This window comes from Dama dama, chromosome 5, assembly GCF_033118175.1.
Source record: "Dama dama isolate Ldn47 chromosome 5, ASM3311817v1, whole genome shotgun sequence".
NCBI lineage: Eukaryota > Metazoa > Chordata > Mammalia > Artiodactyla > Cervidae > Dama > Dama dama.
In genome coordinates, this window is record NC_083685.1 from 641554 (window position 1) to 659294 (window position 17741).

At 54.3% G+C, this 17741-nt stretch overlaps 1 protein-coding gene across 1 annotated transcript; it reads left to right on the plus strand.

The window, feature by feature from the left end:
• The first annotated feature begins 4049 nt into the window (after positions 1 to 4049).
• ZNF74 (zinc finger protein 74) lies at positions 4050 to 17036 on the plus strand. Its single transcript, XM_061141354.1, has 5 exons — positions 4050 to 4161; positions 4459 to 4529; positions 11667 to 11793; positions 12098 to 12193; positions 12718 to 17036. The coding sequence occupies exons 1-5, from the start codon at positions 4134 to 4136 to the stop codon at positions 14247 to 14249; spliced, it is 1854 nt and encodes a 617-aa protein (XP_060997337.1). The 5' UTR covers positions 4050 to 4133; the 3' UTR covers positions 14250 to 17036.
• Positions 17037 to 17741: the final 705 nt, after the last annotated feature.

Below are 17741 nucleotides of genomic sequence, written 5' to 3' on the forward strand. Positions count from 1 at the left end.
CTCTGGGTGGGGGGGAGTGCGACACCCAGGCTTGCTCTCCCGTTCTTCCCAGGAGCTCCTGGCAGGGGTCCTGCCGGGGAGAGAGGGCTCCCTGCACAGAGGTGCTGACAGGCCCAGCTTGTGCCCCACTGCACCCCCAGCTGAGTGCCAGGGCCAGGCCAGCCATGTCCGTGGGCAGCCACCAGCTCGGGCGTCCCCAGCCCGGCTCCGCACCCTTACACTGGCCCTCCCACTGGGCCCGGCGGGCGAGTAGCTGCCCATTAGCTTGGGTTAGGAGAGAGGGCCCTGGGCTTCTCCATGCAGAGAAGGGGGGCCATCACGCCGTGGGGCTTCCCTGTGGTCACCCCTGAGCTGTTTTCAGAGCGGCCACCCAGCCTGGAGGTTTTCTTTCCTGGGGTCTGAGGGCGGTGAGGAGCCAGGGGGTATCGCCTGCTGATGGGGTTCTGGTGGCCGGGGGGCGGGGGGGGAACCTCGGGGCTGTAACCTCAAGGTCCTCAGGGCAGTATCTGAAGTGCAGGTGCCTAGGTTCCACCTCTAGGAGGCAGAGCGGGGGTGGCTGAACGCCCACCAGGCTTCTCAGCAGAGTGGTGTAGGCGGTGAGGCAGGCGGTCCTAAAGCTGGCGGGGACCCGGCACAGGGGCCTGAGGGGGACAGGACCTCTGAGCAGGGCACCCATGGGCGGGGGCTGGTCTCGGAGCTGCTCTTGGAGGGCGTGGTGTGGGCTGGGCTCTAGGCGAGGGTGGCACTCTCTGTCTGAGTCTCTGGAGGGTGAGCAAGGGAGGCCGGCTGGGCAGGGTCTGGACCGTGGGCCCTCGGGGAGAGAAGGCGAGGCTGTGGTGCCCCGTAGTGCCCAGCGTGCAGGTTGCATGGCTGGGCCTTGGTGGGCTCAGCTGCAGGTCTGGCTCGACCCACCGCACACAGTAGGCCGCTTCGTCCTGCCTCACAGGCCACGGGTAGTCCCTGGGGCCGGGCCTGTCTCTCCCACCCCCTACCCACGTCGGAGCCCAGGACGCCTGAGGCCCGAGGGGCACTCCCTCCAAGACCAGCGCCTCCTTGAAAGACAGGGTCAGAGGGGGAGTGACTCGCCCAGGGTCCCAGGGCAGGAACGGGGCTTCCTGTGGGGGCTGGACACGGGCGCACCGTGCCTCGGAACGCCCCCTGCCCACCAGGCCCTGGGACTGGGCCCTGGCCTCCTGGAGGCCCTGGCCGCCCTGGCGTTCCCTGGGAGCCGCCCCGGGTCAAGTGGCTCTGCAGGGAGCAACTCCCCACCCAGCGTTGACCTTGGCTGGCCTCAGTACCTGACGATGGCCTTGCTGCCTGGCCCTGGCGTCCGCGGCCTTCACTGTCTGGCCTGGCATGGCTCTGACCTCGCCCTGTGGCCAGGGGTCACCGTCTGTCCCCGTCGGATCTCTCCGCACTGACAGGCAGCCGTGCCCTTCCACTCACGCCCTGTGGGCTGCCCCAGACCCCGGCGCCTCGGTGCCGCAAGGGCGCCCTTCTCCAGGCCTCGGCTTCGGCCCCGACCCCTCGGGTGGGACTGTCACACCGCCCCGCTGCCCACACCCTCCAACCCAGGGACCCCCTGCCCCCCGCACAAAGCCCAGGCTCCGGCTGGTCCGCCCCGGGCCGGTGTGTGTGCGGCTCTGAGCCTCAAGCCACGGCTGCGCCCCAGGAAGCTGTGCAGAGCGGCCTCCGCCTGTTCGTGTGTGAGGAGCAACGCCTGCTTGCGGAGGCGGGTCTTCGCTCCTGTTTGCCTTTCCTTTCACAGACAGCGCCTCTCCTGCAGCTTCTGGTCACCACCCCCGCCGAGCCTCCTCCCGGGGAGCCCATTCCAGCCCAGGCGCGGCGTCCGAGGACTCGACCGCCGCCGGCACTGTCCGCCCCGAGGTGGCGTCACACCCCACAGGGTGAGGGCTCAGACCCACACGACCACCCCGACCCTCTTCAGACGCCCTCAGGCTCTTCCATCCCGCGGTTGAAGAGCGCGGGCTGAGCGTGCGGTCCTGGAGGCGCCGGCCCTCCGCCCAGGCTGGCCCAGGGCGCTGGCGCCCTCCTGGGGCGGACCCGCGCCCACAGTACCCAGCCCTCACGGGGAGGCTCCCAGCCAGAGCCCCGCCGTGTCTGAGCCCCGGAACTCCCGGCCCCTCAGCGCGCGGGGTCTCTACGCGGATGGAGACGCGGCCGTCTGCAGACCCCTGCCCACCCCACCGTCAGAAGCATGGCCGGCCCGCCCTCCAGTTCCCGGGGGTCCCGGGAAAGGTGCCCTGGAGCCTTGTCCACCCTACTCAGAGGTCGTCCAGCCTGAACTCTCCATCACCCACCAGGTGTGCACACAGACACACACCACACATGTACCACACACACACACACACACACCATACACACATACACACCATACACTGCACACACACCATACAGACACCACACACATACACACCATACACCCCACACACACCACACACATACACACCATACACCCCCACACACATCACACATGCACCACACACACACACACACCATACATGCATACACACCATATACCACACACATACACACCATACACCACACACTCACCACACACACACCATATACCACACACATACACACCATACACCCCACACACACCACACATGCACCACACACACACACATCATACACGCATACACACCATATACCACACACATACACACCATACACCCCCCACACATACACACCATACACACATACACACCATACACCCCACACACACCACACATGCACCACACACACATACACACATCACACAGACACCACAGATACCACAGACACATACCATATACACACACACCATACAGACACCACACACATACACACCATACACCACACACGCACCACACACACACCATATACCACACACATACACACCATACACCCCACACACACCACACACACACACACCATACACGCATACACACCATATACCACACACATACACATCATACACCCACACACATACACACATACACACACCCCACACACATACACACATCACACAGATACCACAGACACACACCATATACACACACACACACACCATACACGCATACACACCATATACCACACACATACACATCATACACCCCACACACATACACACCATACACACATACACACCACACACATACACACACACCACACACACATACACACACCACACATACAAACTGGGCATGCCATACATACAACACACATACACCACACACATACCACACATACACCACACATACACACCCTCTACATACACACCACACACACATCACAGACACACCACACATATATACCACACATAGACATATCACACAAACATCATACACACACCACACACAAACCATACACACTACATACCATCCACACACCACACACAAACCACACGCATCACACATATCACAAACACCACACCACTCATATACAACACACATACATACTACACACAAACCACACACACCACACAGACAATACACACACACTACATACACACATACACACGCCACACACACCCAGACGCAAGTGATTTCCGCAGCCTCGAGGGTGGCGGGGGCGGGGGCGGGGGCGGGGCGGGAGAGGGGCGGGGCCAGAGTGCAGGGGCTCTGGACCCATAACTACACTTCCCAGAAGACTGTGCTGCACGCACGTCAGAGCGGCTCCGGCCCTGACGCCCCTGCGCGGCGCAAAGGCTCCCGGGAGTTGTGCGCTTCCGTTCCGCGCATGCGCCCGTCCCGCGGCGCCCCACAGACGCTCCTTTGTGGCAGCAGCGGTCTTCCCGTGGGAGGCGGGTGCGCTCGGCAGCGCGAGCTCCTGGCCCTTCGTCGGTCCGCCGGTCCGCCCCTCACCTTTGTGCCGCCCTCGCGACTCTCAGCTCGGGGCAGCTAAGCCCAAGGCCTGGTCGGCCCGCCCGGACCCGGGAGGCGTGACTGACAGGCTGGCGGGGCGCGCCATGGGGCGGGAGCGCAGCCCGACGCGCCCGGCGCCTGCGGAGCCCGCCTGACCCCGACCAGGGGCGCGGAGCCGCCCCCGCGGGGCTGCGCGAGCGTCCCCAGCCCCGGGAGCCCGGTCCGCCCCGCCCCCAGCCGGGGCGGCCGTCGAGGGAGGGCGCCATGGACGCCCCGGAGACGCGGGGGACAGGTACAGTTGGCTTGTCGGCCGCGGGCCTGGGTTTGCACGGGGAGGGCAGGCGGGGTCCCTGGAAGCGCCCCAGAGTCAGGCGGCCGCCGCCTCCTCCCGGTGGGCACGGGGACGGGAACGGCGCCCAGTTTCCTCTGTAAGTGGCGTGTCTGAGACGCCGAGTAGCAGAATTAGCCCCAGGTTCTCTGGTTGTGCCGAAGCTGGGGCTCGCCTCCGACTCCCCTTGATTCTCCCTGGGCCAGGGGTGCCTGGTGGCTGTGAACAGAACAGCCCCGTTGACTCATTTGTCTTTTCCAGATCCTGCTCGTCTCCTCAAAGAGATTCCAGAAGACGCATTGCCTCAGGGTCTCCCGGAAGCCAGGTCGGAGGTGAGTGACTGTTGTTTTTTTTGAACGTCTCGTTCTTTATGAGGAGGGTTGACTTCAGCCTTCCATCACCCAGGCCATACAGTCATCCAGGGACCCCCGATCTGGGTGCCTGTGCTGCGGTCCTCAGGAAACTCTGGGTATGCGTGGTTGGGGGGCAGGTCCGGTGACGCTTGGGTGCGCCCTCCAGGTGAGTGTGGCTTCCAGCCTGGTACAGCCCAGCCTTCGGCCGTCGCTCAGGACTGCTGTGTGCCCAGCACTGTGCCGGGAGCTCTCTGTGGTGGTTTAGTGCCACCCACACCTAGTAGGTGACCGCTCCCATGAGATCACTTGGCTCATCTGCACACGCAGGCCCACGGGATGTTTGCTGTGGTTGATCCTTGTTCAGGGGCGTTTTCTGGGAGTAAGTTTGGTAAGAGGGCGTGGAACAGCTGATGGGAGGGCTGGGTTGCAGCGCTGGGGGATCACAGTGACAGTAGATCAAGCGTCCAGATATGCTTTTTCTCTGTACCCAGTTCCTGACACAAGGCCTTCGTGGAAAATCGTGGAATTACGGAGGCTTTCGGGGCTCTGAAGGGAGTTGGCCTTGGGGCTGCTTCTGTAGCTGAGTGAAGCACAAATCACTCCTTTTACAGACTTTCGGTTTTTGCTCATCATTTTGCTCCACCACCTACCCCGTCTATCCTTCCCAGTGTTCAGAAAGGTGCAATTGATAGAGACAGTATGAGTGAAAGGCTTGGAGAGTTGAGAGTCCTTTGTCATTTTTAGGATTTGGTAATTCTGTTAACCTGTCACTTGAAAAGTAGAAATGACTGTAAAACGTGTATGATGAGATGGGCCCAGCTTCTGTAATGTTAGAATGTTCTGTAAAACACTCAGGAGACATGATGAGCACATGTGATAGATACATGGTCCTTGGTGGGTCATAGATCCAAAATTCTGTCAAAGGCATTTGGAAATGTATTTCATATAGTTTTGTATCAGTATTTAACTTCATGGGTTTGATGATGGCACTGTGATTGTGTAGAGAACATCTATGGGAAGTACAGGCTGAAGAATGTAGGCTGAGATGTTCTGATGTCTGCAGCTGACCTTGAAATGGAGGAAAAAGCAGGGTGTGTGTTGAGAGTGCCACCTTGGAGGCACTCCCCTTCTTGTGCACAGACGTTAATCCTGAAGCACCAGCTTCCCGGGGCTTTGGATAGCTGGTCCTCTGTGTGAAGTGCTCTCCTCCCGCAATAGTCTCGTACTGTGGCCCGGGTACTTCCCCGCCGGGACATCCCCATGGTCTGTTCTGACTCCTTTGCAAGTTGCATTACCAAGTCTGCCTTTGATTCCACACCCTTTTGCTCCCTGACCTGCAAAATGAAGACACACCGGACGTGGGCTTCTCCCGGTAGGTTGGGAGTGCCCCTAGAAAGTCCTCAATGTGGCTCAGATGCTGCTCTTGGCCTGTTGACACCCCCACACTGAAGCCATGTAGCCGCTGAGAGCTCTGTTACCAGCATCACGTTCTGAGATCTCGTTTCTGCCCCTTCCCACCTTCTCTCTGCTTTCACCATCTTGCTTCACCCCTGAGCGCCTCAGCTGTGGACACAGTCTCAGCGTGTCCTCATTCCTGCCTTCTTGTCTCCCTGAGGTCCAGTGGGGTTTTTGTATTAGGCTTGTTTTTGCTGTTCAGTCGCTAAGACGTATCCAACTCTGCAGCCCCATGGACTGCAGCATGCCAGCCTCTCCGGTACCTCACTATCTCGTGGAGTTTGCTTAGATTTATGTCCATTCAGTCGGTGATGCCATCCAACCGTCTCATCTGTCGCCCCCTTCTCCTCCTGCCCTCAATCTTTCCCAGCCTCAGGGTCTTTTCCAGTGAGTCAGTTCTTCGCATCAGGTGGCCAAAGTAGTGGAGCTTCAGCTTTAGCATCAGTCCTTCCAACGAATATTCAGGATTGATTTCCTTTAGGAGTGACTGGTTTGATCTTGCTCTCCAAGGGACTCTCAAGAGTCTTCTCCAACACCACAGTTCAAAAGCATCAGTTCTTCTGTGCTCAGCCTTGTTAATGTTCAATTCTCACATGCATACACGACTACTGGAAAAACCATGATTTTGACTATGTGGACCTTTGTCAGTAATGTCTCTGCTTTTTAATACACTGTCTGGGTTGGTTATAGCTTTTCTTCCAAGGAGCAACTATCTTTTAATTTCATGGCTTCAGTCACTGTCTGAAGTGATTTTGGAACCCAGGAAAATAAGAGTGTGTCACTGTTTCCATTTTTTCCCCATCTATTTGCCATGAAGTGACGGGGCTGGATGCCGTGATCTTAGTTTTTTGAATCTTGAGTTTTAAACCAGCTTTTTCACTCTCCTCTTTCAACTTCATCAAGAGGCTCTTTAATTCCTCTTTGTTTTCTGCCAATAGAGTGTTATCATCTGCATATCTGAGATTGTTGATATTTCTCCCAGCAATCTGGATACCAGTTTGAGATTCATCTAGCCCAGCATTTTGCACAATGTGCTCTGCATGTAAGTTAAATAAGCAGGGTGAAAATATATACCCTTGAGGCTCTCCTTTCCCAATTTTGAACCAGTCCGTTGCTCCATGTAAGGTTCTGTTACTTCTTGACCTGCATACGGGTTTCTCAGGAGACAGGTGAGGTGGTCTGGTATTTTCTTCTGTTCAAGATTTTTTCCATAGTTTGTTGTGATCCACACAGTCAAAGGCGTTAGTGTAGTCAGTGAAGCAGGAGTAGATGTTTTTTTGAATTCTCTTGCTTTTTCTGTGATCCAGTGAAGCTGGCAATTTGATCTCTGATTCCTCTGACTTTTTTTTTTTTTTTTTGCTTTGCTTTTTCTAAACTCAGCTTGTACATCTGGAGGTTCTCGGTTCACATACTGTTGAAGCCTAGCTAAAGGATTTTGAGCATTACCTTGCTAGCTTGTGAAATGAGTGCAATTGTGTGGTAGTGTGAACATTCTTGGACATTGCCCCTCTTTAGGATTAGAATGAAAACTGACCTTTTCCAGTCCTGTGGCCACTGCTGAGTTTTCCAAATTTGCTGGCATATTGAGTGCAGCACTTCAGCAGCAGCATCTTTTAGGATCTGAAATAACTCAGCTGGAATTCCACCACCTCCTCCAGTTTGTTTGTAGTGATGCTTCCTAAGGCTCACTTGACTTCACACTCCAGGATATCTGGCTCTAGGTAAGTGATCACACCACACGTGGATAACCGGGTCATTAAGAGCTTTTTTGTACAGTTCTGTGCATCATTGCCACCTTTTCTTAATCTCTTTTGCTTCTGTTACATCCTTACTGTTTCTGTCCTTTATTGCGCCTGTTTTTGTATGAAATCAGTTCAGTTCGTGTCTAACTCTTTGCGACCCCGTGGACTGCAGCATGCCCGGCCTCCCTGTCCATCACCAATTCCCGGAGTTTACTCAAACTCTGTTGAGTCGGTGATGCCATCCAGCCATCTTATCCTCTGTTGTCCCTTTGTCCTCCCATCTTAAATCTTTCCCAGCATCAGGGTCTTTTACAAGGAGTCAGTTCTTTGCATCAGGTGGCCAAAGTATTGGAGTTCCAGCTTCAGCATCAGTCCTTCCAATGAATATTCAGGACTGATTTCCTTTAGGATGGACTGGTTGGAACATTGCATGAAATGTTCCCTTGGTATCTCTAATATTCTTGAAGAGATCTCTGGTCTTTCCGAAGTATTGGAGCTTCAGTATCAGTCCTTATAATGAATATTCAGGGTTGATCTCCTTTCGGAGTGACTGGTTGGATCTCCTTGCAGTCCACGGGACTCTCGAGTCTTCTCCAACACCACAGTCGGAAGCGCTGATTCTTTGCTGCTCATCCTTCTTTATGGTCAGACTTACTGAGTTATGATTATACACAGGAAGAGTTCTCCAGTTTTATACATGTAGGATTTGGTGAGTTTTGGCACATGCATATAGTTGTGTAGGCACCACAGTCAGGACAGAACTTTTCCATCACCCAGAAAGTCCCTTCATGCCCCTTTATAGTCCATCTTCTCCACCTGTCCCCTTGGCAACCAAAATAATTTTGCCTTTTGGAGAATTTCACATGGAATTATATATGTGATTTTGTTTTTGACTTATCTCACTTAGCATGATGCTTTTGCATCCATGTCCTGATTTGAGTCAGCAACTTGTTCCTTTTGATTACTGAATGAGACTGCACTCCGTTTTAGGTTGCTGGGCTGCCTTAACGAAATGCCACAGATTCGGTGGCTCAGGCAGCAGACGTGTGTTGTCCCCTAGTTCTGGAGGCTCGAAGTCTCAGGTCAGGGTGTTGGTAGGTTTCTTCTGAGCAGCTCTCCTTGGTTTATAGAGGGCGCTTCTCTATGTCCTCACATGTCCTTCCCTCTGTACGTATCTGTGTCCAAGTTTCATTTTCTTATCAGGACAGTAGTCTTATGTCAGGGCCCATTCTAATGACCTCGTTTACCTTAATTATCTCTTTAAAGACCCCATCTTCAAGTCAAGTCACATTCTAACATATTGGAACTTAGGGCTTCAACAAACTAATGTGGAGGGGACATGGTTCCGCACATTACACCATTGTATATGTACCCCACTATTTGTTTATCTGCTCACCAGCTGATGAACGTTTAGGGGTTGATTACAGGTTTAGGCTATTACAAATAAGCCTACTATAAATATTGGCATACGCATTACAGGTGTGTTTCTTCTCTTGCATAAATACTCAAGAGTGGGATGGCTGAGTCATATAGTAAATATATGTTTAATTATTCATCTTTGCAAAGAACCTTCTTTTGGTTTTATTGATTTTTCTCTGTCGCTTTTCTTTTCTCTTTTCACTGGTTTCTGATTCTTATTTCTTTCTTTCACTTTGGTTTCTTCAAGTTGAAACTTAAGTATTGATTTGATACCTGTTCTCACGTAGCATTCACTGCTACATTCACTGCCATAAAGTTCATTCTAAGTCCTCTTTAGGTATATGCTGAAAATTTTGGTATGTTTTATTTTCCTTTTTCAGTTCAAAGAAGTTTCTACAATTTTTTGGTGATTTCTCCTTCAGCTTTGTATTATTTAGGAGTCTGTTAATTCTAAATAGGTGGAGGATTTTCCAGGTGTCTGCTATTGTTTCTAATTATGCTATAATCAGAGAAGGAACTGTGTATGATTTGAAATCTTTCAAATTTACTGAGACTTACTTTATTACCCAGCATGTGGTTTATCTTGGTAAATGTTCTGTGTGCACTTGAAAAGAATGTGTATCCTGCTTTTGTGGGCTAGAGTGTTTTGTAAATACCAAGTCAACATTGAACCATGGTGTTATTCAGGTGTTCCGTGTTCTGACGTTTTCTGCTTGTGTATCGTGTCAGTTACTGGGATAGACTGTCGTCAGGATCATCTAGTGTAACTGTGGGCTTTCATTTCATTCTTTAAACCTACTTTTGGGTGCTGTTGCTGCATGGGCTTGTCTCTGGCTGTGAAGGGCGAGGGCTACTCTCGAGTTGTGCTGCGTGGGCTTTGTGTTATGGAGTACGGGCCCTAGCGGAGAAGGCAATGGCAACCCACTCCAGTGTCCTTGCCTGGAGAATCCCAGGGACGGGGGAGCCTGGCGGGCTGCCGTCTGTGGGATCGCACGGAGTTGGACACGACTGAGGTGGCTTAGCAGCAGCAGCAGCAGAGCCCTAGGTGCGCGGGCTTTCGTGGCTGTGGCCCACAAGCTCAGCTGCTCCGCGGCACGTGGGGTCTTCCTAGATCACGGACCGAACCGGTGTCTCCTGCAGCAGAGTCATTAGCACGGAGCCACCAGGCAGCCTGTTTTCAGCCCTGTCAGGTCTTGTTTTGTGCACTTTGAGGCCCTGCTGACAGGTTCATCTTTGTTTGCAGTTCTTGTGAGCTCGTCATGAATTGATCCGATAGTAATGATCACTACATAATCATGGAATTATGATTTATCTCTGGTATCCCTGGCTCTGAAATCTTTGTCTAATGTTGATATAGCTACCTCAGTTTTCTTTTGATTCACGTTGGCACAGTGTATCTTTTTCTGTCTTTTTTCACTTTTAATCTGTCTTAGTCTTTGTATTTAAATTGGATTGTGTAGCTGGCATGTGGTTGGGTTTTGCTGTTTAACTTCATTTTGACAGTCTCCCAGTTTTACTTGGGGTATTTATTCACATTTCATATGATTATTGGTGTGGTTGAATTTGTAGTCACCCTTGTGCTGTTTCTTTTCTCCATCTTGTATCTTTGATTCTGTTTTGCCCTTAACACCTTCTTTTGAGGTAAACAAATACTGTTTTATGAAACGCTTAAATCTTCTGATTTTATTAGCTTTTCCTTTTAGTTACTTGGTTGGATTCTGGACAGAGTGAATTTTTTAAAGCTTTTATTGCAGTATAGTTACTTTACAAAGTGAATCAGCCTCGTGTATATACGTAGCCTCTCTTTCTTGGATTTCCTTCCTGTATAGGTCGCCTTAGAGCGCTGAGTGGAGTTCCTGTGCTGTAGAGCAGGCTCTCCTTAGTTAGGTTTTATCCGTAGCCCTGTGTGCATGTCAGCCCCAGTCTCCCACTTTGTCCCTCCCTTTTCCCCTTTGGTGTCCATGTTTGTTCTTGGACAGAGTGAATTTTACTTTCTTGAGTGTTGGGTTTAATTCCTTACATGTTCTGGGATGCGGTGAAATTACTTAGTATGTAGTTGGATCTTCCTGAGGCTTTTAGGTTTCAGTGTGACCCCAGGGAAGCCTTTAATCTCCGGCTAATCTTGCCCAGAACACCGGGGTTCCGGAGCAGAGTCACACGGAGAGTCACTGGGGCTTTCAGGACCCTTGGAGCTGGGGTGACCGAGGAGGGCACCGCAGACCAGGGGCCAGGGTTGGGGGAGGGTGGGAGCAGGCGAAGCCGGGGACGTGGCCCAGGGAGAGCAGGGGCCAGCAGGAGGGACACGGAGGGGTCCAGGGTCCACCCTCAGGGCGCAGTGCGGCGCCTGTCTGGGGCTGGAGCCGTTTGTGTCTACAGCACAGCCTTCTGGCCACACTCAGGATGGCTCCCGAGGTCTCCGCTGCTGAGCTCCTCCGTCACCCAGGAGCACAGGTGGACTCCGCCGTCCTGGGTGAGAAAAAGAACGTGTGTGTCCTTCCAGGGGTCCGTGACTTTCAAGGACGTGGCTGTGGACTTTACCCAGGAGGAGTGGGGCCAACTGGACTCCCCCCAGAGGGCCCTGTACCGGGATGTGATGCTGGAAAACTACCAGAACCTTCTTTCCCTGGGTAAGATGGTGCCCAAGGTGAGGAGGCCAGGTCCCGTCTCTCCTAGGGGCTGGACCTGGCAGGACGTCGGCTCCTGTCTCTGCCCTCGGCCCTTGTGGTGCCATTGGCATCTTTGCCTGCAGGTGGGGGCTGGAGGAGAGGGAGGGAGGTGGACAGGCCCTGGGAGCCCAGCCTGCCTCGGAGCGGGCGTCAGTCCCTGTGGGGTCCTCAGACCCGCAGGTCAGCGTGGGTTCCCCGTCTGAGCCCCCTTCCTCGGGGCTGGCGCACAGGGCGCCCAGAGCCCCGTCGCTTCCTCCCCACGCAGGGCCTCCGGTCTGCAAGCCAGACGTCATCTCCCACCTGGAGCGAGGCGAGGAGCCATGGCAGGCTGCCAGAGACGGGCCTGCGGGGCCGGGTCCAGGTGAGCGGGGCGTGGAGGCAGAGCCCCTCCCCACTGCCCCTGTGGTCCGCTGCCGGCTCCCTCTGCACCTGCTCGGCCCCTCCTGCCTCCCTTCCCCGAGCACACATTGAGCACCGACTGTGTGCCAGGACCTGCGCTGGGGGCAGTGCACAGAACGGACACAGCCGGTTGCCTTGAGCTGGAGGGAGACGGGAGCATCTGCACGTGGGATGTTCACACGTGGGGCTGTCAGTGCGGGCTCCTCCACCCGCCGCCCTGCTCCTTACAGAGCGGCCTGGCTTTTGCAAAACTGCGGCCTGCCTGCCGTGTCCTCCACCTGGCGCCCTGCCCGTTGCCCGGCCTCCTCACGCCCCACCCACTCCCCCGCCGCCACACCTCCGTGCACCCCGCCTGCCCTGCTGCCCCGCCCACCGCCCCGCCCCTGCACCCGCGCTAACTCGCTCACCTACGCTCTGGGCACTCCCCACCCTGAGCCCTGGCGCCGCCCCTCCGCCTGCTCTCAGAGGGTGGCCTCTCCCTTCCAGAACCAGGATGGGAACCCCGGCCTGCAGTGGAGGAGACGCTTGTTTACAAGGAAGAGCCGCCGTGGGAGCCGATCGCAGACGGGTTGGCGAGGTCCAATGTGCACAACCCCGGGTTCAGCAATGAGTGTATCTGGGGGTGCCTGGCGACTGCTCTGACCCGAGGCGAAGCCTCCTACGCCGGTGCTGGGTCCGCCGAGGAGCGCCGGCAGGGCCGCTATGAGTCCAAGGAGGCACTTGGCCTGCAGAGCGCCCTGCCGGCCCAGCCCAGCCTTCCCACGGAAGGAGCCTCTCCAGAAAGCCAGCCTGGGAGGAGGCGGCGCCGGAGCCAGGGTGCGGGGAGCGGCCCGTTCGCGTGCGGCGAGTGCGGCAAGGCCTTCCAGCGGAGCGCGGCGCTGGCGCTGCACCGGCGCTGGCACGCGCGGGAGAAGGCCTACGAGTGCGGCGAGGCCCTCAGCTGGAGCACCGGCCTGCTGGAGCACCGGCGCGCGCACGCCGGCGAGAAGCCCTTCCAGTGCGGCCAGTGCGGCAAGGCCTTCAGCTGCCACTCGTCGCTCAACGTGCACCGGCGCGCGCACACCGGCGAGCGGCCCTACAAGTGCGGCCACTGCGCCAAGGCCTTCAGCTGCAGCTCGCTGCTGGCCATGCACCTGCGCGTGCACACGGGCGAGCGGCCCTACCGCTGCGGCGAGTGCGGCAAGGCCTTCAACCAGCGGACGCACCTCACGCGCCACCGCCGCGTGCACACGGGCGAGAAGCCTTACCGCTGCGGCGCGTGCGGCCGGGCCTTCGCCTGCCACTCGTCGCTGACGGCGCACGAGAAGCTGCACAGCGGGGACAAGCCCTTCCGCTGCAGCGACTGCCAGAAGGCCTTCAGCAGCCGCTCGCGCCTGACGCTGCACCGGCGCGCGCACACCGGCGAGAAGCCCTTCCGGTGCGGCCAGTGCGCCAAGGCCTTCAGCTGCCACGCGTACCTGGTGGTGCACCAGCGCGTGCACAGCGGCGAGAAGCCCTTCCGCTGCGACGAGTGCGGCAAGGCCTTCAGCTCCCACTCCTACCTGATCGTGCACCAGCGCGTGCACACGGGCGAGAAGCCCTTCGACTGCAGCCGCTGCTGGAAGGCCTTCAGCTGCCACTCGTCACTCATCGTGCACCAGCGCGTGCACACCGGCGAGAAGCCCTACAAGTGCGGCCAGTGCGGCCGGGCCTTCAGCCAGAACCACTGTCTCATTAAACATCAGAAGACGCACTCGGCGGAGAAGCCCTTCAAGTGTCACGAGTGCGGCGAGGTGTTCGGCTGGAGCGGGCCTCTGGCAGAGCACCGCAGGCTCCATGGCGGGGAGAAGCCCTTTGCCGTCCAGTTGGACCAGCGCTTGCTGAGCACCTACTACCTGCCTGGCGGCCTGCTGGGCCCAGGGGCCTCAGGCGGGAGCAACGTGGGCCGGGTCGATGCCCTGGATGTGGCCAAGTTCCTGGGTGTGGCCCCACCCTCGGCCAGCAGGAGTTTCCCCCTTGGGAGCAACCCCGGAAATTGACTCCTGTGTGTGTATCACCCTCCTGCCACCTGAAACACACCTAGAGGTTGTGGGCTGCTGGAGAGGGAGCCGGTAGGAGAGTGCTGAGGCTGCCTGAGGGTGTCCTGTCCGCTCTGCTGACATTTGGAAGGCGGGGAGGGAGCTCTCTCCTCAGGTGAAGGGGGGCCCTGTCCTCGCTTCCTTGCTTTCCACCCCGAATTTTTTCTGTAAACTCTTTGATGTTTAACATGATAATTAAAGGGGAGAGAAAACAGGAGAATCACAAACAGTATTACTTTTTTTTTTTTTTTTTTAACAGTATTACTTCTAAGTGAACTCTGCTCCGGGAGGGAAGAATGGGCTCAGATGGTGGGCATTTGGGAAGAAGCAAATTCCCCGGACTCTCCACACTGACATGTTAGTGGCCGTGCAGCCCAGCGTCCTGTCTGGCCACCCTGTCCATGGCAGAAGCAGGCTTCGTACCCCGGGATGGCAAGGCCACCTGCGGGGCTGCCCCAGACCCCATGGTGCTCAGCCTCCGAGAGGCTATATGCCTGGTGGTCCCGGAGAAGGAGAAGGATGACGTCCCTCTGGGGCTTGGTTATGACTCAGTCATCCCACTCACATTTTAGAGCAGAGACCAGCTGCCTGCTCACATCTGTATGGAGTGCTGGAGTCTATGACACACTTTTATTAAAGTATGTTTGGAGGCTGAATAACCACATTTCAGGAAACGGAATTAAGGGAAGAGACACCCACAATTCTTATTAAAACTGCATTTCGCACTTTGGTAACTTCACCTTCTGCTTTCTGATGGTGCGTCTTCACGTTTCTGTAAACACGGGCGCACCGTCTGTCGTTTTGGTCCCCCAGCGTCCTCACCGCATGACCAGCCTTTCTCCAGCAGAGCCCTGTTGTCTTTGGAGCTGAGGTTCTGGGTAGGGCGGGCTGTTCTGTTAGCTGCTTTTCCGTTGGATGCGAAGTTATTTCCAAGCTGTCACTATTATAAACCATCCTTCATACACCATCTTTTTGCATTCTTTAACATTGTCCTGTGGTAGATTACTAGAAGTAATTTTGAGATAAAGGAAATGAACTCTACTGCATCGTTCCAGTATGGTCTTGGTTGTGTGAGAACACTGTCTCAGTGTGAGGAGAGCCGGCGACAGCTCGGGCGGGACGGGCTGGTCCTGCCGGCCTGGCTTCTGGGCCCTTGGCGCTGACCCACTGCTCCAGCGTCCCTGGAGCCGGCTGCAAGCCCTTCCCTGCAGGAAACAGGGAAGCTCTGACAACTTCATTGGCAAAAAACAAATAGAATCTAACTTTGATTGTTACCATACTTATTTCTCTTAGTTTAAAAGAAATTTACATACAAGTTACCCCTGTCCCCACCCCCCCATATACACACACTGCTGCTCCCGCCCGGCGGGGCTGCTAGCGCCATCAGCTGACGTCAGCACCTTACCACTTCGAGCGACACCTGTTGATAATGTTCAGTTGCTCAGTGGTGTCTGACTTTGCGACCCCATGGACTGCAGCACGCCAGGCTTCCCTGTCCTTCACCATCTCTCAGAGCTTGCTCAAACTCAGGTCCATTGAGTTGGTAATGCCATCCAACCATCTCATCCTCTGTCATCCCCTTCTCCCACCCTCAATCTTTGCCATCATCAGGGTCTTTTCCAATGAGTCAGTTCTTTGCATGATGTGGCCAAAGTATTGGAGCTTCAGCATCAGTCCTTCCAATGAATATTCAGTATTGATTTCTTTTGGGATTGATTGGTGGTCTAGCAGTCCAAGGGACTCAAGAGTCTTCTCCAATGCCACAGTTTGAAAACATCGATTCTTTGGCATTCAGCCTTAAGGTCCAACTCTCAAATCCGTACATGACTACTGGAAAAACCCATAACTTTGACTATATGGACCTTTGCTGGCAAAGTAACATCTTTGTTTCTTAATATACTGTTGATGTTTGTCAGCTTTTCTTCCAAGAAGCAAGTGTCTTAATTTCATGGCTGCTATCACCATCTGCAGTGATTTTGGAGCCCAAGAGAATAAAGTCTGTCACTGTTTCAGTTTTTTCTCCATCTATTTGCCTTGAAGTGATGGGACAAGATGATATGATCTTAGTTTTTTTAATGTTGTTTTGAGCCAGCTTTTTCACTCTCCTTGTTCACCTTCATCAAGAGGCTCTTTAGTTCTTCTTCACTTTCTGCCATAAGGGTGGTGTCGTCTGCACATCTGAGATGACTGATATTTCTCCCGGCAATCTTGATTCCAACTTGTGTTCATCAAGCCTGGCATTTCTCATGATGTACTCTGCCTAGAAGTTAAAGAAGCAAGGTGACAATATACAGCCTTGACATACTCCTTTCCCAATTTGGAACCAGTCTGTTGTTTCGTGTCTGGTTCTAACTGTTGCTTCTTGACCTGCATACAGGTGTCTCAGGAGGCAGGTAAGGTGGTCTGGTATTCCCAGCTCTTTAAAAATTTTGAAATGGAACATGTTCTTATTACTGTTCTTTCTTCAAGAAAACCATTGGAAATGCCCTTTGGCCCCCCTCCCATTGATGTCTCAGTGCTCTTTTATTCACATACAAACTTCGTGTTCTCATCATACACATAATACGTGTATATTGAAGAAATTGGGGGGGAAATCAGATATACAAGAATTGAAACAATCCTCAGTTCACAGTCATGGCCTGGAGATGCATTTACTCCTGTTTTTGCTCTGCATGTATACACTTTTTTAAGTGTAAAGGGCTTTATTATAAGCAAAATTATTTAAGTCAATAAATTTTTAAGAAATTATACATGTTCTGACTCATTCTACTGCCAATCACCTTCCCTTCCCCAGTGTTTGGTCATAATCTTCAAAATAGCCCTTCCAGAAAGGATTCCGGCTCAGTCCACAGTTGTAAGAGTCAGTCCACGATTCTTTTAGTTGGACTTCTTTGATCTCCAATGGAATATGGACACACTTCAAAAATCCCCCACCTGTAATCATTGGGATCCAGTGTCCTCAAGCAGTTTACTGTCAGACCGTACTTAGGGTCAGCTGAGAAGGCTCTGCCTGGTTCTGAATTTCAGACATCCTCTAAACATGTTTTAGGGCTTCTCTGGTGGCTCAGTGATAAAGAATCTGCCTACCAATGCAGGAGACAAGGGTTTGATCCCTGGGTCAGGAAGATCCCGTGCTAAAGGCAATGGCTATCCACTCCAGTATCCTTGCCTGGGAAATCCCACGGACAGAAGAGCCTGGTGGGCTACAGTCCGTGGGGTCACGAAGAGTCTGACATGACTTAGCAACAAATGTACATTAAGTGCAAACCATGGTCACTCCTAAGCTGCCACAGCCGAGAACCGCTAGTATATGCTAATACGTGAGGTCAAAGGCAGTTTGGGGACGCCCCTGAGGGTCCAGGGTTGACACTGCGGACTTCCACTGCCGGGGGCACGGGACCGGCCCCTGGTCTGGGAACTAAGATCCCACAGGTCACAAGTGCAGCCAAAAGA